Source organism: Dioscorea cayenensis, chromosome 19 (genome assembly GCF_009730915.1).
Source record: "Dioscorea cayenensis subsp. rotundata cultivar TDr96_F1 chromosome 19, TDr96_F1_v2_PseudoChromosome.rev07_lg8_w22 25.fasta, whole genome shotgun sequence".
Taxonomy (NCBI): domain Eukaryota; kingdom Viridiplantae; phylum Streptophyta; class Magnoliopsida; order Dioscoreales; family Dioscoreaceae; genus Dioscorea; species Dioscorea cayenensis.
This window is the reverse complement of record NC_052489.1, coordinates 24,233,203-24,257,432: the sequence shown is the minus strand read 5'-3', so window position 1 is coordinate 24,257,432 and position 24,230 is coordinate 24,233,203. Positions and strand designations below refer to the sequence as shown.

Below are 24,230 nucleotides of genomic sequence, written 5' to 3'. Positions count from 1 at the left end.
ATATTCCGTCTGAAACTTGTGATTAAAATATTATGCGGTAGAGACAAATCATGTGTCTATGTGTTATTTGTTTAATCCATTCGTGTCCCTTTTCTTTTACCATTTAAATAAAGAGATTAATTAAGAGATGCTGAATGAAAACTTAGTCCGATTGTCCACGTGGCACTGTTTAATCAATATATTCATTATTTATCATTAAAGTAATAATATTTTTTTTAAATATGGATTTATTAATACTTTAAAATTTAATTAAAAACGTGGTGGGACCAGCAGAGCAATAGCGGTAAATCAGGATCAACATCTAGTAAAAAAACCACACTCAATAAAATATTAAGCTACCATCCTGTATTTCATATATATATATATATATAAACATTATTGTATATTTAACAATTATTATCGCTAATAAATAAAATAAATATTAATGAAAAAGATGAACGGTCCAATTCCAATCCACGGATCACTTGAAATTGCGTGTCGTGTTTGAAATTTACTCTCATATCATTGGATCATATGCATATGGGATTAGGTTGCCTTTGTTTACTAATGCTCTCTCTCTCTCTATATATATATATATAAATATGAATATAGTAAGAGAGGAAACAAGAGAGGCCCGTAGCTTTCATGGCTGATATCCCTATCTATAGCTCGGTCCTTTTTACTTTAATTTTGTGGCATTTGTGAGCTCATTTATATATATAGATAATATTAATATTAGTACTTAAATAGAGAGGTGGGACATGAAGATGGCTATGGATTTTTCTTTTTTTGCTTGGACTACGTGGCGGCAAGATGGGTCGCTCTCACACAGACTGGAAAAATATCTTGCTTTTTTAATTAATTAATTAAATTATTATTATTATTATTATTTTAATATTAAAAAAGAACATGGCCCACAACGCACCCACACGGGTCAGACAGACAGCCTCGTGAGATGCTTTTGCTTTTGTCTCACTGGCATTCAACAATTATTAACATTAGATGTGATTTTAGATCCATCTCATTTTGGATACTCCCTCTTTCAAATATTTCGTTTGTTTTCTTTTTTTTATTTATTGGTATTTTTTAAAAAAAAAAAAAATTGAAGTAAATAACACATTATGGTCCCAGATGTTCAGCTCTGGTGTTGCCACCGACCATGACTAACAAGATCTTGGAAGATGGATGGAATAGTCATGGGTGGGCCCTTATAATTACGGTTTTGCCACGTGGACTATGTAACAGGGTTGTTGGTCGGGAAAGTTCAAGAGTGGGACCTAACATTGAACCAGTCCAAAATTATAATATTAGTTAAAATGATTAGTTGGTTTTTCAAATATAAGATTAAATTTTTTTTAAAAAATTAAACTTAACAACATATCAGCGGTGTTTTATTTCTGCACGTTTATATGTCCGACTGTCCGAGTCTTTAAGAATTAATTGGTTATGCATGATACTTGTCCTATTTTGGCACAAGTTGATTAGTCTAAGAATATTCTCAAAATTCTAATGAAAAAGAGGTTTATTTTTTTGGTGTAATCACCAAAATAGTCCCTATATTTCCCTTTCTCTTTTGGTCCCTCTACTCAGAAATATTCCCGATTAATCCCTCTATTTTTGAAAATGTGCCCACTTAGTTAAACATGCTCTCAATCAGTCCCTCTACTTTTAAAAATGTGCCCACTTAAAAGGACCAACTAGGATATTATCATTGTCTCATGATCAACTTCAGAATGGTCTCATTGTGAATAAGGAAAATATTTGACATTGGAACCTATTCAATCATTTTTACATTAAAAAAAAACTTAGTAACTCAAAAAAACAAACCAAAAAAAATACATTCACCGATCTTTTGAGGGAGTATCCGAAGATTTATACTGTCAACAATTCCTGAAAACAGACAAACAAGTTTTAGTCAGGGAAGGATGCAAATCACTGACTAAATAGGTGAAAACTATGAAATCAGCAAAGTTATATGACATCAAGAAAATGAAATAAAATTGAATGTGGCATTATTTGACAAGGGTGTTGAGAGATTCGGATCTTGTAATGTATGGTGCATGTTCATGTTGAATGAATGGGTGAAATTTAAAGATGAGACACTTTGGCATACCTTCTCCTTTTGTTTTTGGATGGACTCCATCTTTTTCATATATTCATCAGTAACCTTCTGCATGAAAACGAGATATATTAGATCCAGCAAACACAAGATCAAGTGTGAAACAATGTATAAATAAAAAAGAACACTAAAGTCATAAACTTGAAAGACATAAGAGGATTGGTAGTTGGCACAGTTGTCAGTTGTGGTGCTTAAATGCCTTCACCTGCAGATCACTTGACAAATCTTTCACATTGTCTTCTGAAAGCTTTTTCTCCTATCAAGGACAACATAAGCCAACAAAGCCACTTTAGACCAAGGACATCAAGGGGGGCCCAAAGAAGAAATGTCTATACTGGTATTTTCAAGACAAACCTTCTCAAGCTTTTCATAGGCTTTTATTGCATCCCTTCTTATATTTCTTATGGCAACCTGAAAGATTGTTCACTTTAACTTGGTGAAACTTACTAAGACCTCCAATAATAGGACCAGAATAAACTTTATAATTCAAGTAATAGCAGTGCTCCTATAAACTAAGCAAATAAATTCCAATACAGAAATTCTGATTAACTCCATTGAACAACAGAAGGTCAATAACTTAAAACTAAGAGGGTCATTATGTTTTTCTGATAACAGCTAAACCACATGGAGGTTTTTCTGATGTTGGATAATAAATTTAAGGATTACTTTTATAAAGAAAAACTCGGGAAGGGTTTATTTACAGTGAGAGGGTTTCTCTCAGTAATTCTTTTTTTTAAAAGAGTGACTTTGTACCTAGTAAGGACAACACAGCATAAGGTCTTTTAAATTTTAGAGAACTTCAGACTTTTTTTGTGACTTTTCTTTTCTACAAAACTATCCAAAAACTAACTGCTGAGTTGTTGCTATTGACATAGAAAAAGGGATGTACTGCAAAAATAATTATTAAGGAAACACTTCTCAATAACAATCAAAACAAAAAAATTCTAACTTTTTCTTTGTAGATAAATCCTTGTGTCATTTTCTAGATAACAGGTAAAACTAACACAAGAAAACAATGGTTCAGCCATATCAAGAAACAATCTTCAGATATAAACCCTACAGTGATTTGATCAATGTTGAAGTATCAAACAAAGCCATAGGCATAACTTATGATAGGCGATAGGCATAGTCCGAGTTTCAACTGGACAAGAAAAGGAGGTATGGTTCATGTTAAAATATGAACAACGGAGACATTACCCTCTAATTTTAACTAAACAAATAGTAAAACTGGAGCAGGAAGACCAAAGTCATATATACCAAAACAATGGCTATGACTTCATGCAGCGTCTCATTATCTCAACACCACAAGATCAAAAAGGTTCACGGTTTTCTAACTTGGACCATTTGACACATTAAAAACTATCTAACTCTAGTTTTTCAATTCTGTTTCATTGAGGATAATCTGGATATATGAATGACATTTTACACTGATTACACAGTCTCATTCATAGATAATTTACAAAGTGATGCATAATGTTTTTCCAGTTTTATTATTAACTGCCCAAGGATACCCCAACCACCAATGAAGCTGGCATGCTAAAACAATTCCAGTTAAATTTCCCCGTTGATATCAGCAAGAGAAAAATGGAATATGTTTACCTTTCCCTCCTCAGCTTGTTTTGCAACAATCTTTGATAACTCCTGAAATCCAAAATAAGAAGGATAGTTCAAGTAATTGTTGGGATTTTAGCACATAAACATAGGCTAAGAACTCTAATATGGTAATGTAAATTGAGTGAGAACATACATAATATTAGATCTTTCAAACTTCAATTATGTGGAAGCTAACCAACATTTTTACAACCACTAATTTCGTAGGAAGCTGACATAAGGATCGATGCAGAGGCTTTGGGTTCAACTCTTGATAATTAAGATTTGTTGATAGAAAATAAAATAGATATACATAAAGATCTAGTTCAAGTAAGGGTGGAAGAACAATTAAGAGTAGTAAGCAGATGAAAAGGAATAAAACTCATGACATGAGGGATGACCAGATATTTATTGGGAAGAAAGACCCAAACTAGGCTCCAGCTGAACATTTTGCGTCTCTGAAAATCATGTGTATAGTGATTGTTGTACCAAAAGATTTCAATACAGTCAATTAATGTATCCAGCATGTTGAACCAGTAAAAGATGGAGAGGCATTTAGATGGCAAGGCATTTTCATAGATAGACAAACAATTGAGCCTCTACACTGATCTTAAAGCCAATATTGACAGGATAGTTGCTGAAAATTATGAAAGTTGGACTATTTCAGGTTGATGCATAGGCAAATTAGAGCAGGACTGGTATATATATATATTATTGCTTAAACAGTTTATGCAAGCAAAGCTAAAAAGCAAGTTATCCATGATTATGGAATTAGAGCAAGCATTGTTTTCAGTGGTAAGATACATTCACATTCAAACTAAGAATAATTTCCATGTTGTGCCTGTTATGGAGGAGTCATGGGAACAAACCTTCCTTCGCTCAGCAGTCAACTGAGGGATGCTCAGTCTAATCACTTCTCCATCATTGTTTGGTGTCAATCCAACATCAGAATTCACAATAGCCTTCTCAATGGCCTTCAAGCTGTAAACGAATGGGATGCATCAGAAGGTTGGAAAAGCCTTGAAAGTGGCTGCAGAAGTGAAAATAACTTACGAAGATTTGTCATAAGGCTGGACAAGAAGAGAGCTGGCATCTGGAGTATTGATTTGTGCAATGCTTTTCAAATTCACTGGACTTCCATAGTACTCAACCTGGAAGGTAGACAAAACGAAGTTTATTCTAGCAAGAACCATTATCACCTTTTTGGCCCCAGTAATTAGATAAAAACCAAAGGAGGAAACGGAACTATTAGATTACAGAAAAAGCTTTTTTAGTGGCTGTGGTCATTATAGATGTCAATTTGAAACATGAAAGCAGCGATGTACCATAAGAAAAGATTGCATTTTCTATATCTTTGTATAAAAAAAATCAAAATTTTAATCATAGAGATTAAAGATAACCAAGTTAGTACCTCAATTCGATCTAGCATGGACGGGTTCGCTCTACCCGTCCTCACAGCATTGAAACTCGCCCTAACCGCTTCAATGGTCTTTTCCATTCTATCTTTCTGGTAGTGTGTGTGTGTGTGTGTGTGTGTGTGTCATAATTCAGTAACAGGATTATCAAAATAAATAAACAAATTCACATACAGCTTCGTTCTCGATAGCGGACTTCTCAGCCTCAATTTCCTCAATAGTAGCACACCTAAATACTCCAGCTCTGAAGAAGAAGAGAAAACAATGCTTGAACAAACAGAAAAACCCAGGCATTTACCAAGAGAGGAACAAGAAGCTGGAACTGGCCTCCAAGCAGCATTGGGCTTAGTACGCAATTGACGGCGAGAGAAAGCGGCAGAGCCTTGCTGTATGGTGACATAGCTTGATGACGAGCTCCATTTCAGAGCATCAGGAAGGCGGTGTTTCAAGTGAGTATGTAACCCTCTCCGGCGAGCTTCTGGTGATGGACTAGGGATTGAAAGAAAGGAAACAGAGAGGAGAAACCGGAATGGATGATTGGAAGGTACCTGGAGTGGAAGAGACGAGGAGGAGGGATGAGGGAGCGTTGAGCTTGGCGTGAGTGAAGGCCTGAATTGGCGCCGTCGCCATGGATGAGAGCTGCTTGCTTGCCTGCTTGCTTCTTGTTCATTCGTGCGTGCTTCTTCTCTATTGGATAAGAGACTGATGGGCCGTCTTACGACTGCACGGGCCGGCCCATTTCATGTCAACTGGCCAAACCCAAACACCTGCTTTAGTTTAGTGTTAACCGTGTTTGGTTTGCGGAATAAGAACGAAGTAAGTGAGATTATACGGAATGAAAGTGTGGTTAATGAAAATAATAGTGTTTGGTTGGAAGGGATGGAAATAAAAATAAAAAAATAAAAAAAAATGTGGTGAAATTATTTTTGTCTTTTAAGATAAATAAATGATATTGTATAAAATAATTAATGATTTTTATGGCAAATAAATTATAAAATAATTTAAATAGTTATAGTTAAATATTTTGATTAAATAAACCCCCTTAATTTTTATTCTTTTTAATTATTATATTTAAATATTTAAATAAAAAATTTACGCAACTATTACTTGTTTTTGTAAACTAAATTTATTTGTTTATTAAATAATTTAAATAATAGTTATAATTAAATATTTTAGTTAAATAAACCCTTTAGCTATTATTTGTTTTAATTATTATAATTAAATATTTAAATTAATTAATTGATGAATAATGACAATGATAATTATTATTAATTAATTTGAATTATGTACTTTTTAATTATTATAATTAATTAATTAGTTAATTACTAATTAAATAATTAAAAATGCTAAAATTATTGAATAAATAATTAAATTTAAAAGGACAAACCAATTATTTTTCAGGGGGAAAACATTACTGTAATTTTAAGAGAAATGTTATTAGCTCAAGTGAGGGAATTTTAAATTTTTTCCCCATAAAAATACTATAGTACCTTAAACTAAATGTAGATAGGTATATAGTTACGAATTAAATTTATTCTCATTCTAATAATGCCTTTCCCGCAATCCAAAAACACCATTAAAGTGATGATTCCATGCAAAACACGGGGATAATAAGAAAATTATTGGGATTTGGAAACTAGGGCAGATATATTCCCCATTGTTGACTATGGACGGAATATTAAGAAAAGCTCAATCATTTCTTAGACTAACAATCTTTGTTATAATTTTTTAATTTCTCAACTTCGATTTAAATTGTATATTAATCTTATAATTTGCTAATGTGGAATTCATTCATGTCTTTATATATATATATATATATAACAATAAAGAGTTGGCCAAAGTAGTGGAGATACTTAAATAAATGATTTTAAAATTAAAAATTTATGTATATAAATAGAATATGTAAGGAGAAATTTATCATTATATAGAGGTTTTAGTATCTCGCCCATATAAAAAGCCAGTTTACGGAAAATATATATATATATAATTATTTCTAAAAAAAATAAAAGAAAACTTTCTTATATAGCTTAAGATTTTTTGGATTTGTGTTAATTTGTGTACTATTGGTCAAAATAAGTGCAATTTGGTTTGAAAAATACATGGATACCTTTTCCTTTTTTCTATCACCAACTCCATTATATATTGTATTGCCAATATCTTCAACTTTTCTTCCTTCTACTTATTTTATATGTTTTTTTTTCCCTTTTGAAATAATTATAAGAGTGCCGGAAAAATTGAATATAAAAGCATTCTTATCATCTTATTCTGTTTCTACCAATAATTTCAACTTCCAAAAGATACATACAAAAAGTTTGTTATTTTCTATTGCCACAAACATGACTTATAACAGTATATGAATTGTTGACGTATATTTAAAAGTCCAAAATACAATTTCACCAAAATACTTAACTTATTTTTCCATACCCACTCTGACGTTAATAAAATCATAAATTCCATACACACAATATGCTACCCTTCTATTTTTGTTCTTGTCACAAATCAATGTTCTTTTTTTATCAGTCATTTTCTAATATAAAAAAATATTTATTATTTTTTTCTAAAATTATCTTTAACATTCTATTCAACTTTCTTATTTTTTTATTTTTTTTAAGAGATGGATGAACCACATTTATGAGAAAGAAATGTGGAGATATAAATTATGAGTAATTTTAAAAAAATAACTAATTTTTTATAAATTTTTTTTGAAATAATTAATTTTTTTTTACATAAAATTAGATTAATTATGACAAATAAAAAAAAAACGGCTCGGGTAAGAAAATCACACAAACAACAGCAAACAAAATCCAAATTAACATCTCTAACTCATGACAAAAAGTCAAAACCCATAACTCAGATAAGTCAAAATCCATACCTCATTATACTTCCTGGATCAAAATACATAAGTCATCACATTTGAGATTGTGTGCATGGGTTCAAAATAAAACTCTTCAATTTGACTGGTCTGCATAATATTCTAAGTTTTTCCGGTCAAATAAAAGTTAAACCCATTCATTTAATTATCATTAAAAGTGGCTTTATTATTTGGTGTGAACCTTGTGAAGGTTCATGTTCATATTAATGGCTATGTCACCATTGTACACGTGACTCATTATCCTTAACCAAATCCAATTTATCCACAACCTAGTCTGACTCACAGCAAGATAGACTCAAGCCACCTTTTTCATGTTCCCACGAGCCCGGTACTCTTTTTGAATCAAAAGAGAAGTGAGTTATTGTTAATATACTCTTCTAAAAATCATATTTTATTTATTTATATAATTTTTGTTGTTGTTAAATGGTAATTTAAACAATTTTACAAAATCACATCTTATCTCTTTAATTGATGAAGAAAAGTATTTCATTATGGTTTGTTCTTTTTATGAAATTTAAGTTCTCTTTAACACAAACTTCTATAATTATGTGTTTATTGTAATTTAATAAAAGAACATCTTTTATTAGTCAAATTAATTAAGGAGGATGCGTAAAATCATGGGTATAATTCTTTTAAGAGTATTTTAGTTATTTCATTTTTTCTAAAAAAAATTGAAAAAAAAAATTAGCATTATTTTTTTACAATATTTTGTGTGAAAAATAGTAGTTAATTTCAACATTTAGAATATTTTTTCAATAGTAATGGAATTTTTTTTTTCATAATTGTAATAATAATAATAACAACAACAAAAGTTGGATTGTTACTTGTAAAAATCTCTAATAAAATTTCTAAAAAATATAAAAACAAATAATAATATTTTTAAAGCATAGATAACTCCATGTGATTTTCACAACACATATTAGCAATTACATATAAATGTAGGTACACGCAAGCAAAAAAAAAAAACATTTAAAAAAACACAAGAGCCGTTGATTGACTGGCCAGCCGTCTAGAAAATCCACCGTAAAGATGATGACACGCGGCAAACCCACGGCTTTGACTCTGCAATCAATATAACTGGAACCCAAACCATTTCCTTAATGACTCTTATTAGCTAGTAACTCATGCATTATTAGTACTTCTTTTCTCTATAAAGACATGAACAAGTAGACTTGAACCTTGTTCTTCTCTTCAATATTCCATTTCTCTTACTTTCCTTTTATCATCATCTTCTTCTTCTTCTTCTTTCTCTTGTGAGTCATCTACTTCTTCATTCACTGGTCGGAAGATGGCCGGAGGGTTTGCGGTGTCGGCCGGCTCCGGCACACAGTTTGAAGCCAAGATCACTCCCATAGTGATCATGTCCTGCATCATGGCTGCAACTGGAGGTTTGATGTTTGGCTATGACGTTGGTATTTCTGGTGAGAACTTATTCTTTTTGTGATTAATATTATTGTTTTCATTGATGTATGATTGTTTAATGAACATGTCTACGTGTTTCACTGCTTTCATCCATTCTATTTATTTATAAATATTATTTTAGTAAAGAAATAGATAAAGAAAGGACCACAAGTAACCATAATATAGTTTAATATAAATCATCACATATTTCAAACTTCAAAGTCCAGCATAAACTTGGATTCTGTGAAACTTGATTTTTATTTATTTAAACAGATGCCAGTTCGTTTATGATTATTTATTTTGATGTTTGAATTTAATACATTTATTTATTGTGATTTAATTGTTTTAAGTTTATGTGATGCACTTAATAGAGAAAAACGGCGCTTGTCGTCTTTCTAAAAAAAAATAATAGTAAATAAATAACTTAATAGAGAAAAAAAACCCAGAAAATATTGGAAGCCAAACTGTTTCTATGTATTGATGAAAAAAATTAATAGCCAATACATGATTTTAAACTCTTCTTCCCAAAAAAGTGACATCTTTTCTTTCTTTTTAGCTTTGTTTTAATAAGATACATGCATATATGGTTTGCTTCATCCTTTTACCTTTTTTTTTCTCTATAAAAGATAAGAGGACATTAATTCACGTGCTATAACTGATATGCAAACCATCATATTTTAGTAACTTTTATATTTTCTTTTCCCTTTGTTCTCAAGCATCATCCCTCTTCTGCTTCATAAATATAGAACTTCACAACAAACTTTAGGCAAAAAGAGAACTTATGATTATAAAATATTTGCTTTGAAGTTGCTAATCAAGCACCCTGAATTTTATATGGTCCACCATTTCATATAACTATTCTAAAATTAACATGATTGTTTTCTTAGTGGATACCTATTCATGTGCCAGTTGGTAAGTTTCTGTTTTCATTTCCAATTGACCTTAAACTCATTAATCAAAATGAAAGTCAAGTCTAATTTATAATTAATTAATGAGCAAATATTTTAATGATAACAGGTGGCGTTACATCAATGGATGATTTTCTCCGAAAATTTTTCCCCAAAGTATACCGGAAAAAACAAGAAAAAGGCCTGGAGAGCAACTACTGCAAATATGACAATCAAGACCTACAACTATTCACATCATCGTTATACTTAGCCGGACTAACAGCCACATTCTTCGCATCCTACACGACTAGACGGCTCGGCCGCCGGCTAACAATGCTCATCGCCGGAGCATTCTTTATCGCCGGAGTTATTTTCAATGGTGCAGCCCAAGACCTCGGCATGCTCATAGTTGGTCGAATTCTACTTGGTTGTGGTGTTGGCTTTGCTAATCAGGTCAGGTTCACTGGTTAATCACAACCCAATTATTATTGATAATTTTAGGTAGATTTATATATGTTTTACTTGTATATATATATATATATATAGGGAAAACATCATCTAAGTAAGTCCATAGATTTGAAATCTAGGGACGTTTTAAATCTAAGCCGTTGGATCATCATCCGATGGTTGATTGATTATATAAACATTGTACACTTTTTTACTGCTCATGATCACTGCACAACACTGTAGAACGCGGTTTCTACTGTTCATAATGATAATAGCCGTCAGATTTTCATCCGATGGCTACTATAGACATCTCTAGATTTGAAATCTAGGGACGTCCCTAAATGATTGGTTCTCATATATATATATATATATATATAAACTAGGACGTTTACCAATATCATTCCATACATGTCCGGTGTCCAAAACTTATGGTTGAATTGATGCCGTGTGTGATTGTTGAGCTTAATCATTATACGAAAAAAAAGGTCTAAAAATAATAATAATAATAACGACTAGTAACATTGCTAATATCTTGTGGGTCATGCTGTATGGTGTGGGCTTGCTCAAGTTAGTCAATGAGAGAATCGAATCCCGGAATAAATGGACGCGTCCATTTCATTGATGCACATGTTTCAGTGGTTGAGGTCCATTAGTCCATTTCTTTTTTTTGTGGTTTACTTGTCATTACCCAACTCATATCTTGTTTTATTTATTTATTTTTATAATAGTAATAATAATTGAAGGAGTTATGTGGGATTATATAAAACATACCCAACTCATATCTTGTTTTATTTATTTATTTTTATAATAGTAATAATAATTGAAGGAGTTATGTGGGATTATATAAAACATAAAACAATATTTAATATGTAGCCTTCATTTATTTATATATGGAGAATGACTGATGATAAAACAACAAGACTGTGACATTGGGTTAAGTTAGTCAAAAGTGGTACCTTGTTTAAATTATTCAACATTGAAATGGATGGGAAATTCTAACCTTCACTAACATACAAACCTCAGCGTTTGACTTGTCTAAGTTTCCGTTTCATGTCATGGCCTATGAAAACTATGCATCAAGAATTATTGATAATATTCATGACTGTGACTAATAATTTAACCTGTTGTGTTTGTCACATATAACAAATCAAAGCTTAGAAAACAAACTAACATGTAATTACGTGTTGCACTTGGCAGGCTGTCCCTCTGTTCCTATCAGAGATTGCTCCAACAAGAATCCGTGGAGGTCTCAACATCTTGTTTCAGCTCAATGTCACTATTGGCATTCTGTTTGCCAACCTCATCAACTATGGAACCAGCAAGTAAGTTCATCCCATTGATTTAATTTGTGTTATAATCAATGAAATTAAACTAAATACATGACAATTACTGATGGATTAATGCATTTAGAATACACCCATGGGGATGGAGACTATCATTAGCACTTGCCGGAATCCCAGCTATTCTTTTGACAATTGGTTCACTGGTGGTGGTCGACACGCCGAACAGTCTAATCGAGCGGGGCAAGCTCGAAGAAGGCAAGGCCGTGCTCAAGCGCATTCGCGGGACGGACAATGTCGAGCCTGAGTTCAATGAGATCCTCGAGGCCAGCCGCATTGCCCAACAGGTCAAGCATCCTTTCCGTAACCTTCTCAAGCGACGCAATCGCCCCCAACTCATTATCGCCATCCTTCTTCAGGTACTGCTTACCGGCCATTGTTTATGTGTATATAAAACGTATTTCAAAAGTATGAAATCCATTGATTTGTTGGTTTGTCAAATGCAATGCTTGCAGATCTTCCAGCAATTCACTGGTATCAATGCTATCATGTTCTACGCACCTGTGTTGTTCAACACGCTGGGATTCAAAAATGATGCGTCATTGTACTCGGCTGTGATCACTGGAGCCGTGAATGTGCTATCGACCGTTGTGTCCATCTATTGCGTGGACAGAGTAGGCAGGCGTGCGCTGCTGTTAGAGGCTGGTGTGCAAATGTTCCTTTCTCAGGTGATCATTGCCGTAATCCTCGGCATCAAAGTGACTGATCATTCAGACAACTTGAGCCATGGCTACGCCATTCTGGTCGTGGTCATGGTCTGCGTCTTTGTGTCATCCTTCGCGTGGTCATGGGGGCCTCTTGGATGGCTCATTCCCAGTGAGACATTCCCGCTAGAGGTACGATCGGCCGGGCAAAGTGTGACTGTATGTGTGAACCTCCTCTTCACCTTTGTCATTGCTCAGGCATTCCTCTCTATGCTCTGTCACTTTAAGTACGGCATCTTCATCTTCTTTGCTGCTTGGGTGGTAATCATGTCCATCTTTGTCCTCTTCTTCCTCCCCGAGACCAAGAATATTCCGATTGAGGAGATGACTGAAAGAGTCTGGAAGAAGCACTGGTTCTGGAAGCGCTACGTTGATGATGATGATGATGATGATGATATTGATTACAATGAGCCTAAGAAGAACTACAGCAATGGCGCTACTGAGCTGCAGCCTTAATTTGTTCTGCTTATAGTTATAGTTGTATCATTCTATCTCAGATGAGCATGGCATCTGCCCCTCACAGTCCCATAGTAATATAGATATGCTCTTTGTTTTGACGGTACTGAAAATTATTAACAAAGGAAAACCAACTTATATTAATGTGATACAGCATAAAATCATCGCAACTAAAAGACGGTTTACAGAGGAAATGTCAATTGTAACAGTCATAAAACATAATATTCAATGCTATCCGCTTAATCCAATCGCAAAGAACGGCTAATAATTTCTAATTGAAGATAAATCAGTTGCTTAGCTAGAACTTTCATATGTTAAGAATCTTGTGTCGAGGAATTTTGCTCAGAATTATGTTGCTCAGTGGAGAATCCTGTTGATGGCTATGTTTGGTGTCTGATTAAGTGGAGTTAGTTGACTCCTATTTTGTCATCTATCATTATATTAATTATGTTTGTTGTTTTATGAATTTCACTGTTTGTAATTGATGATGTGTCTACATCTAAACAGATTGGCATCTTTGCATTCTCTTTAGTTTTGAAGCTGATCGCAGTGTCAGTATGTATGATAATTAATTCAGTGAGTGTTCAACTAAAGAAGTGTGTGTTTTGTTCAAGTGTGTGTGATCTTGAAAGCTTGGTACTTTTTATTCTCTTTCTCATAGTGGTATTAGAGATAATGGCAAATGCTGGAGGCTCTAGAAGTTCTTCTACAAATGTGCCTTACTTCGATGGTGAAGATTACAGTCTTTGGAGTCTAAAGATAGAGACTATGCTCCTGTCCAGAGATCTCTGGAGCATAGTTGAAAAGGGTTATAAAGAGGATGAAGAAGATGAACACAAGATGACTGAGAACATCAAAAGGAATGCCAAAGCCTTGTTTTTTATTCAACAAGCATTAGACAAGAAGGTGTTGATCCGAATCTCACAAACAAGGAATGCAAAGAAAGGTTTGGACATCTTGAAGAATGAGTTCCAAGGATGTTCAAAGAGCACAACAGCCAAGCTTCACACTCACAAGCAAGAACTTGAGAACATTCGCATGAAGGAGGATGAGTTTGTGCAGGACTACATCAGTCGTGTCTTAACTGTAGTGTATCAAATACAGTCACTTGGTGAAAAGTTTAGTGAGCAAGATATTGTTGGCAAAATACTGAGAAGCTTAACATCCAAATTAGGGATGTCAATGAGCCCCAGCCCCGATGGGGAACCCGATTCCCCGACCCGTCGGGGCCGGGGTCGGGGAATTTTTTCGGGGGTCGGGGCCGGGGTCGGGGAATTTTTATTTTTTATATTATTTTTATAAATTTTCATTTTAATCTCTTAAATGTTTTTAATTACATTTATGTTTTTAATTACCGGTTATTTACACTTTAACCCTACATTTGTTTTGTAATTATTTCAATAATTTCTTTGTGGTCTATTTTTAAGCCATTTTTTAAAAAAAATTGTTATTTAAATATGAAACATTATTTGAAATTAGAATGGAATTATTTTAAATTATTTTATTAATAACAATATTATTATTATTATTATTATTGTTATTATTGTTAATAATAATAATATTATTAACAAATAACCCCGGCATCGGGGTTACAACCCCGATGCCGGGGTTACAAATAACCCCGGCAACCAGCATCCACATTATTTTCAAAATATTAATAATATAATAATAATAATATTAATAAAAATAATTTAAAAAAATTCCCATTTTAATAATTACCAATAATAATTCTTATTGAGTTATTTCAAATAATGTTTCATATTTAAATAACAATTTCTTTTTACAAAATGGCCTAAAAAAAGACCACAAACAAATTATTGAAATAATTACAAAAAAACAAATGTGGGGTTAAAGTGTAAATAACCAATAATTAAAAACATTTGTAATTAAAAAAACATTTAAGGATTAAAAATACAATATGACATTCATCTAAACAACAAATAAAAAAACACAACATCATACTTGTTTCATGAACAACAAAAATAAAAATACAACATGATATAATACTTGTCTAAACAACAAAAATAAAAATACCAACAATTCATTTGTCCAAACAATAAAAATAAAAATACAACATGATAGAATATTTGTCTAAACAACAAATTAAAAATACAACAATATAGCATTTCAAAGCCGATAAGGCAAACAAACAAAAACACATCTCATTATATTAATTAATTATAAATTATAATTGAATTAGGGATTATGAGATTAACGAGATGAGATTAGAGAAGAGAGGATCTTAATCTAATGAATAAAAAGAAAAATTATGTATTTATCTTTAAAAAAGTTAAAAAATAATTTATATTAATTAAAAAATAGAATTGATTAGCAATTAGCAATTTAGCATTTCAAAGCCGATAAGGCAATACCTAGATGAAATAATGAATAGACATTATAGATTGAATAAGATCAATGGAAATAACAAACTATTTTTTTTAATAACATAATTAAATTTGAATTATAAAAAAATCAAATAAACAATGGATATAAAAAAAGAATATATTTGGTTCATTTGTAAAAACTTTTATAAATAATATTATTAAGTAAAAAAAGAATATAATGGATATAACATAATTAATAAGTGCGAATATATTTATATCCTAATGATATTATTAAGTAAAAAAAGAATTTTTTTATATGGATATAAAAAGAAAAAAAGAAAAAAAGTTAAAGATCTTTCATCTTTTGGTTCATTTGTAAAACTTTTTAGAAAAAAAGGTTGAAAAATGTAAAAAAATGTGAGAAATTTTTGGATCTTTACCCGTTAACCCTGAATCCAACATCTACCTTTAGCCTCTTTAGTCTTTACTATATTCTCTAAAAGCAAATACCCGATCCATCATCATCTAATCTTCTCTAAAAGCCCTAGACATCACCATCTTTCCTCCAAAGTCTGCCTCATCAGTCATCACCATCTCCAAACCTTGAACCCACCGGCGGCTACACTTTCACCATTAAGAACTCGATCCCCTTAAGAGTCTACTACCCAAGGTTGCTACTCATGCTTTCACCATTAAGGATGATTTAAATGAAGTATGAATGGGTGGATGATTTAAATGAAGTATGAATGTAGTCTTGTTAGTTCTTATTGGTGGATTAGATGATTTGAATGAAGTATGAATGTATGATGTAGTTTGATTGATAATAGTTAGTATATAATTTACTTGGATTGGATGATTTGAATGAAGTATGATATACTTGGATTGATCCATGGAAGTTAGAATTCTAGATTTTTTTATTGGTAGATTGGATGATTTGAATGAAGTATCATATATTTGAATTGGTCCATAGAAGTTAGAATTCTAGTTTTTTGTTTTTATTGTTTTATGAATATAATTTACTTTGAATGCTTTTAATTTTGTTCATAATGATTAGTATATTTTATCCATTTTGGTTGCTAAGTTCTACTTAAAACAATTAATTAACATATGTGCATATATTTTGTATAGAGAAGTGATGGCATCTCAAGGTGGTAATTGTTCTACTCCGGTTGGTAGTAGTCAATCCGCTATAAGAATTGATGGCTCACTAACTCCACTTGATTCTCCTATGGAGTCACCAAATGAGTCACCTATAAACATTTCTACTGAAGTTAGTGAAGAAACAACAGAAGTTGGTGAGAAGAGATTGAAATCAATTGTTTGGCAACATTTTAAAAAAAGATTAAAGTTGGTGATTACGATAAAAGCGGAATGCAATTATTGCAAGAAATTGCTTGGTAGAGGGAGCAAAAATGGAACAAAAACATTTGCATGACCATCATAAAAATTTGCAAAAATGAGGGCCTTTCAACAACATGAGACAAAAAAACATTAGTGCAACAACAATGGAAGGCGGATGGAAAAAAATGTGTGTTAGCAATTACACATTTGATCAAGAATCTTCAAGAAAAGATCTTGCTAGTATGATAATAATGCATGAATACCCAATTTCAATGGTTGAACATTATGGGTTCAAGAAATATTCGACAAATCTTCAACCAATGTTCAAAAATTCCTTCTCGGAATACAATTAAAAAAATGATATAATGAAGATCTATGTTAATGAAAAAAATCCAAGATCATTGACCTTTTTGAAGAAGAATTTAAGTAGGGTTGCAATAACTACCGACATGTGGACGGCTTCAAATAAAAAAAAAAAGGATTCATGGCTATCACGGGACATTTTATTGACAACAATTGGAATTTGCAAAGTTTGGTTTTGAGGTATGTTTAATTTATTGACATTCTAGTAGTTTATTTTACTAATCTTATTTTGCATTGTTATAATTATGAAAGTAAGCTTATATGCTATTATATTTCTTATAGGTATGTAATTTTTCTTAACTTGTTAGGTTCTCTTATGTGCCTTGTCCACATACATCGGCCGTTCTCTCTAAAGAATTGTTGAAATGCATATTTGATTGGAACATAGAAAGAAAGTTGTCCACTTTGACGGTTGATAATTGCACTACTAATGATGCTATGGTTGATATCCTAGTGTCTAAGCTCAATCCTAATCATCTCTTGTTGCATGGAAAATTGCTTCATATGCGTTGTTGTGCACATATTTTGAATTTAATTGTTCAAGATGGGTTAAAAGCTCATGGGTGATGGAATAGAGAGGGTTAGAGATAGTGTTTCTTTTTTTGGACGGCCACACCAAAAAGACTACAAACTTTCAAAGAAAATGTGCAAATTTTGAATATAAATTATTCCAAACAATTGATGCTTGATTGCAAGACTCGATGGAATTCTACATATTTGATGCTTAGTGTTGCTTTGGAATATAAAGATGTTTTTTATCGTTTGCAACAAACGGACCCACATTTTAGTTCTACACCAACCGAAGAAGATTGGATGTTAGCCGAGGAAATTTGTAAAAAAAGTTGCATGTATTTTTATACGGCTTCAAATGCATTTTCGGGGAGAAAATATCCTACATCCAATGTTTTCTTTCCATTGATGTGTGAGATTAAAGTTTCTTTAAGCACTTGGGTTAAATCTCCTAGTGAAACTATCAGAAATATGGCCACAAGTATGTCAATAAAGTTTGACAAATATTGGGAAACGGTTCATGGAATCATGGGAGTAGCTACCGTGCTTGATCCAAGATATAAGTTGAAATTAATGGAATATTTTTTTCCTCATCTTTATGGGCATTTAGCCGATTATGAAATTCAAAGGATTACAAGTTATTGTTATGACTTGTTACATGAATATGAAAGCTCTACACAAATTAGCAAAATTACTCGGCAAACTTCATGTAATGAAATAAAGGAGAATGACATTATTAATTCAAGCTTCCTTGATGGTTTTGATTCCTATGTGAGTGATTCAAACAAAAATATATTAAAGTCGGAGTTAGATCATTATTTGGAGGAAAAAGTCTTGCCAAGAACTCCGGATTTTGACATTTTAGCTTGGTGGAAAAGTTGTGGACTCCGTTATCCGATTTTGCAAATGATTGCCAAAGACATCTTGGCTATTCCAATTTCTACAGTGGCTTCAGAATCTGCTTTCAGTACTGGTGGTAGATTGGTGAGTCCTCATCGTAGTAGGCTTCATGCGAATACTTTGGAGGCATTGATGTGCACGCAAAATTGGTTGTTGAAAGATATTGAAGGTAATCAAATTTATTTGAAAAAAATTATAACTTTTATTTATTTTGTATTAAATGAATATTATTTTGTTTTATAGGTGAGTGTTCCAAAAAAGAAGATACATATGGCACTATTAATGAAGATTTTGAGAGTGAAGAAGAGATGGAATAAATAAAGGTATATTTTAATTATACTATGTGGTCATCATGGGTGTTGCATTTATATGATTGACCTTGAATTATAAGATCAAGTATTATTGTGTCTCATCACAATTTATTACTAATATATATAAATTTGTTTCTTGTTGTTTACTACTACAAAATGGTACTTGCACTACAACTGAAGAGTGCTCAATGAATCCAAGTTAAAATTACTAATGCTACCTTTCCATGTTTTCCTGCAGTTCCACATTCTGTGCAATGACTTTGGTGTGTGAACTCTAATGTCAAATTCCGCATGTCAAACTGTTTCATAAATAGGTTAAGTGTGGTGGACAGGTGAATTAAAGATCAAATGTGATGAATTCTGCTCCAAAGCCAATTTGTCATTTAATTTCAAGTCCATTAATGTATGTTTTATTTGCATCTAATGGAAAATTATTGATATAGTCATTTCATATTTATGAGAATTTTATAATATAATATAAATTTTAAATTAAATAATAATAATAATTTAATTTATTAGTCGGGGTCGGGGAATCCCCGAAACTGAAAAATTCCCGCGGGGACGGGGACGGGGAAAAAAAATCCCCGTATTCGGATTCGGGGCCGGGGTCGGGGATAGGGGTGGAAAATCGGGGCCGGGGCCGGGGAATGTATCCCCCGGTAAATCCCCGCCCCGTTGACATCCCTAATCCAAATTCTCTCATGTTGTATCCTCAATTGTTGAAGCTAAAGACCTGTCATAGATGACAGTTGATGAGCTAAGTGGCTCTTTGAAAGGTCATGAAGGTCGACTTGACATGTATTCAGATAATGTGGAAGTAAAGGCTCTCCAAGTGAAATCTGAACTAATAGTAGGAAGGAGCTCTACAAATCTCACAAGAGGTCAAGGGAGAGGAGTTTTTAGAGGTCGTGGAAGAGGTAGAGGCCGTGGCCGAAGCTCAGAAGCAACTGAAACTCAGCCTGAGTTTAGACAAAACATAAGTAGAGTGCAATGTCACCATTGTAAGAAAGTTGGGCACATAAAAGCCCATTGCTGGTTCAAAAAAAAAAGCTTTGAATGTGACTGAAGAAACAAAAGATTTGAATGAAGGTGTATTTTTCATGGCAAGTGTTGATTCAAAGAATAAAGTTGGAGGTATTTGGCTCATTGACAGTGGTGCTCCAACCACATGTCAGGGAACAAAGCACTCTTCCACAGTATTGAAGAAGGTCCTCATCAAACCATTAGATTAAGTGATGGTAATACACTCCAAGTTGCAGGAGTTGGGACTGTTTTACTTCAAGCAAGCTCTGGGAAGAATCATATTCTTTCCAATGTCCAATTTGTGCCAAATTTGGCACATAACTTGTTCAGCGTCGGGCAGCTCATGTCAACTAGTTATAATGTTGAGTTTTCAGGTGGAGAATGCTTAATTAAGGAGTCTCGAACAAGCATGTCGGTGGCCAAAGTTCGCTCGATAACTCATAGGCTTTTTCCATTCAATGCAAATGATGTAGATTCAGCTCATATTGCACATGGAGCTAAAAGCACTTCAAAGTTGTGGCACAGGAGGTATGTCCACTTAAATTTGAGAAGTTTGAAACAGCTATCAGCACAGCATTTGGTTGATTGTGTACTAGCCATTGTACATACATCACCATGTGAAGCTTGCTCTATTGGAAAACAAGCAAGGTTGGAGTTTCCAAGAGATCAAGCTCAGCGGGCAATGGCATCACTCGAATTGATCCATGGTGACTTAGTTGGACCGATGAAAACACCTTCTCTCGAGGTAATCGGTATTTTTTTTTCTGTTAACTAACGATCATTCGAGGTATAGTTGGGTGTATTTTATTCAGAGTAAATCTGATGCTCTACGGATCTTTAAAAGCTTCAAACTTTTGGCGGAAAATCAATACTCCTTATCACTAAAGTCTCTCCGTACCGATCTAGGTGGCGAGTTTACTTCAAGAGATTTTAAAACCTTCTGTAACGCCACTGGCATCAAGCATCAACTGGCGGCTCCCCGGACTCCTCAATAAACGGCGTGGCCGAGCGCAAGAACTGTACTGTCACGGAGATGACCAGAACAATGTTGGCGAAGATGAAGATCCCTATTGAGTTGTGGGCTGAAGCTGTTGCTGCTGCAATTCACATTCTCAACAGATCTCCCACGAGCGCACTGAAGAAGATCCCAAGGTTGACCATCTGCGCGTCTTCAGATGCATCTTCTATGTTCTCATTGACCCACAAATCAGAAAAAAGCTTGATGCCAAGTCGTCAAAGGCAGTTTTCATTGGCTGCACGGAGGATTCTAAAGCTTACAAATGTCTGGACCCTATTACCAGACGTGTCCAAGTCAGCAGGGAGGTGAACTTTTTAGAGAATCTTCGTTGGGACTGGTCGAACTCATTTGACTCAGCAACACCAAACCTCACACCTATTGCTGATGTGGAGGAAGATGTTGAAGCTGATCAAGAAGGAATTTCTCAGCCATTAGATCAAATAAATGAACGGCTTGAGATCTCCCCAACTTTCTCAGCTTCAGACTACTTCCAATGGAGAAGATGAGTCACCAGTAAGATACCGAGACTTGAATGATATCTACAACACATGCTCTTTTGTATTAATCTCTGTAGACCCAGTACTTTATGAAGAAGCTATCAAAGATGAAGGTTGGCTAGCTGGTGTGCAAGACGAAATGGAAGCTATAAATAAGAACAAAACTTGGAAGCTCTCTCTCTTACAAGAAGGCAAACATGCTGTTGTTTGAAATGGGTGGGTGTACAAGACGAAGTACAATTCAGATGGCTTTGTGTTTAGGAAAAAGGCAAGGATTGTTGCCAAGGGGTATTCACTATAAGAGGGTGTTGATTTAACTGAAGTTTTCTCACCAGTAGCTAGAATGGAGACCATTCAAGTCTTCTTTGCTCTAAGTGCACAGAGAAACTGGTGTATTTTTCAGTTAGATGTCATGACCGCCTTCTTGAATGGTGAATTAAAGAAAGAAGTTTATGTTTTTCAACCTAAAGGTTTTGTTGTGAAAGAGAAGGAAGATTATGTCTATAAATTACAGAGAGCCTTGTATGTGCTTCATCAAGCACTAAGGGCATGGTACAACTGCATTGATCAACATTTCCAGCAATTTGGCTTCACTCGAAGTGTCAATGAACCCACTGTTTATAAGAAGCTCAAAGGAGATTCAGATTTATTGTTGTTGTGTCTCTATGTAGATGATATTATCTACATGGGATCATCATGTGAAATGCTACTAGAATTTAATGAAAGTATGATGAAGAAACTTGAAATGACTGATCTTGGACCTCTCAAATATTTTCTTGGGCTTGAGGTGAAGCAATCGAAGGGATCATTATTTGTGTCATAGCAAAGATATGCAAAGGAGTTGCCCAAACAGTCTGGAATGTTGAATTGTAAACCAACTTCTACGTCTATGAATGCAAATGAAAGTTGCAATTGAAGGACAATTCAGGATGTGCTAATCCCTCTCGGTATAGAATGATGGTCGGAGGTCTACTCTACTTAACCCATATGAGGCCAGACATCATGTATGATGTTGGTATTGTCTCTAGATATATGCAAGCTCCATCTATGCACCACTTGGGTGTTGTGAAAAGAATTATGCATTATATCTTTGGAACTTTGAGTTTTGGGCTTCATTATTTCCATTCAATTGATTGCAAGCTCAGAGGTTTCACTGACAGCGATTGGAGTGGATCATTAGATGATAGAAGGAGCACAACTGGGTGGATTTTTTCTCTCGGTTCTGCAACAATTGCTTGGTGTTCGAAGAAGCAAATGATTACAGCTCTATCGAGTACATAAGCTGAATATCTTTCAGCTACTTCAGTTGCTTGTGAAGCAGTTTGGTTAAGGCGTCTCTTGAAGGATTTGAGTGAAGAATCATGTGAACCTACTGCCATATTTTGTGACAATAAATCAGCCATATCAATCACTAAAAATCCTTCTATGCATGGTCGCACTAAACACATTGATACTCGATTCCATTTTATTCGAGATCTTGTGAGCAATGGTGAGATAGATGTTGTTTATTGCAGCACCAATGAGCAGGTTGCAGATGTCTTTACTAAGGCTCTCTCATCCAGCAAATTTGAGTATTATAGAGAGGCTTTAGGACTGAAGAATTTCTAAGCTAAGGGGAGGATGTTGAGGAATTTTGCTCATAATTATGTTGAGTGGAGAATCCTGTTGATGGCTGTGTTTGGTGTCTGATTAAGTGGAGTTAGTTGACTCCTATTTTGTCATCTATCATTATATTACTTATGTTTGTTGTTTTATGAATTTCACTGTTTGTAATTGATGTTGTGTCTGCATTTAAACAGATTGGCATCTTTGCTTTCTCTTTAGTTTTGAAGCTGATCGCAGTGTCAGTATGTATGAGAATTAATTCAGTGAGTGTTCAACTGAAAAAGTGTGTGTTTTGTTCAAGTGTATGTGTGATCTTGAAAGCTTGGTTCTTTTTATTCTCTTTCTCACATCTTGGAGACTTTCACTAGATGGAGAAAATGCTCAAGAATCCGATAAGGTCTTTTGGACCAAAAAGAAGTACATATGTGTGAAAACTTTTTTCCTGCAAATTAAATATATTTTTTGTTGTTGGGGTTTTCAGGTAATGCAACAGTGAAAAATTTCAGCGGAAGTCACACTTCAGCCAACAAAGTACTGTAGTAAAATTTCTGTTCATTATACTATTTATTGGTACTGTAGTAAATTATCAATCATATGAATGATGGAAGACCATCATCTAAGCCTTTTTTGTCAATTACTCTTTTGGTCTCCAAAAGTTGACATAATTTTTGTTAACTTGGGCCTTGGAGACCAACCATTATTTCATCAACCCACCAAATGGGTTGGACTCAACATTGTAAGCAGTTTTCAAGTAACATATACAGCTTAGTAAGAATGCGAGCCCAAAATTAATTAGCATACCTTCCACTTTCCACAAGTCCTTCAGCGGCTTTCTCTAAGAAAAACGAAATCCATCAACTTCCGACGGGTGCAAGACCCACAAACTCTACTGTTTTGACCTATGGCTCACAAATCAAATTTTAGTACACTAAACAAGCAAGCACAACCAACTTGGGAGTGCATGAGCTCAAATGTACCATGGTTCATGTGATATTGAAATGTCCAAATGCTATCAAACGGAAGCTAGTTATGAAGAACCGACTAGTATAAAGTGGCAGATACCAAGTCACTGGTGAGTCTGCTGTGAGATCCTTCTCCCAATCATGTACAGTGCACTAAGCTAGTATT

At 33.7% G+C, this 24,230-nt stretch overlaps 2 protein-coding genes across 3 annotated transcripts; one reads left to right on the top strand and one right to left on the bottom strand.

The window, feature by feature from the left end:
* Window positions 1-1,698: 1,698 nt before the first annotated feature.
* LOC120283658 (ribosome-recycling factor, chloroplastic) lies at window positions 1,699-5,766 on the bottom strand. 2 transcript variants are annotated; one of them, XM_039290367.1, is made up of 11 exons: window positions 5,652-5,766; window positions 5,431-5,581; window positions 5,278-5,347; window positions 5,100-5,195; window positions 4,742-4,839; window positions 4,558-4,669; window positions 3,698-3,739; window positions 2,453-2,509; window positions 2,304-2,354; window positions 2,093-2,149; window positions 1,699-1,869 (listed from the first exon to the last, which is right to left on the bottom strand). In XM_039290367.1, the coding sequence occupies exons 1-11, from the start codon at window positions 5,731-5,733 to the stop codon at window positions 1,852-1,854; spliced, it is 834 nt and encodes a 277-aa protein (XP_039146301.1). In that variant the 5' UTR covers window positions 5,734-5,766; the 3' UTR covers window positions 1,699-1,851. The 2 variants fall into 2 exon arrangements, with proteins under 2 accessions (XP_039146301.1, XP_039146303.1); XM_039290369.1 differs by having other exon boundaries at window positions 5,431-5,578.
* Window positions 5,767-9,111: 3,345 nt separating this feature from the next.
* On the top strand, window positions 9,112-13,354 carry LOC120249890 (sugar transport protein MST4). The gene is made up of 5 exons (XM_039258588.1): window positions 9,112-9,396; window positions 10,394-10,716; window positions 11,908-12,032; window positions 12,121-12,409; window positions 12,506-13,354. Exons 1-5 carry the CDS (start codon window positions 9,264-9,266, stop codon window positions 13,208-13,210), a joined length of 1,575 nt encoding a protein of 524 aa, XP_039114522.1. The 5' UTR covers window positions 9,112-9,263; the 3' UTR covers window positions 13,211-13,354.
* Window positions 13,355-24,230: the final 10,876 nt, after the last annotated feature.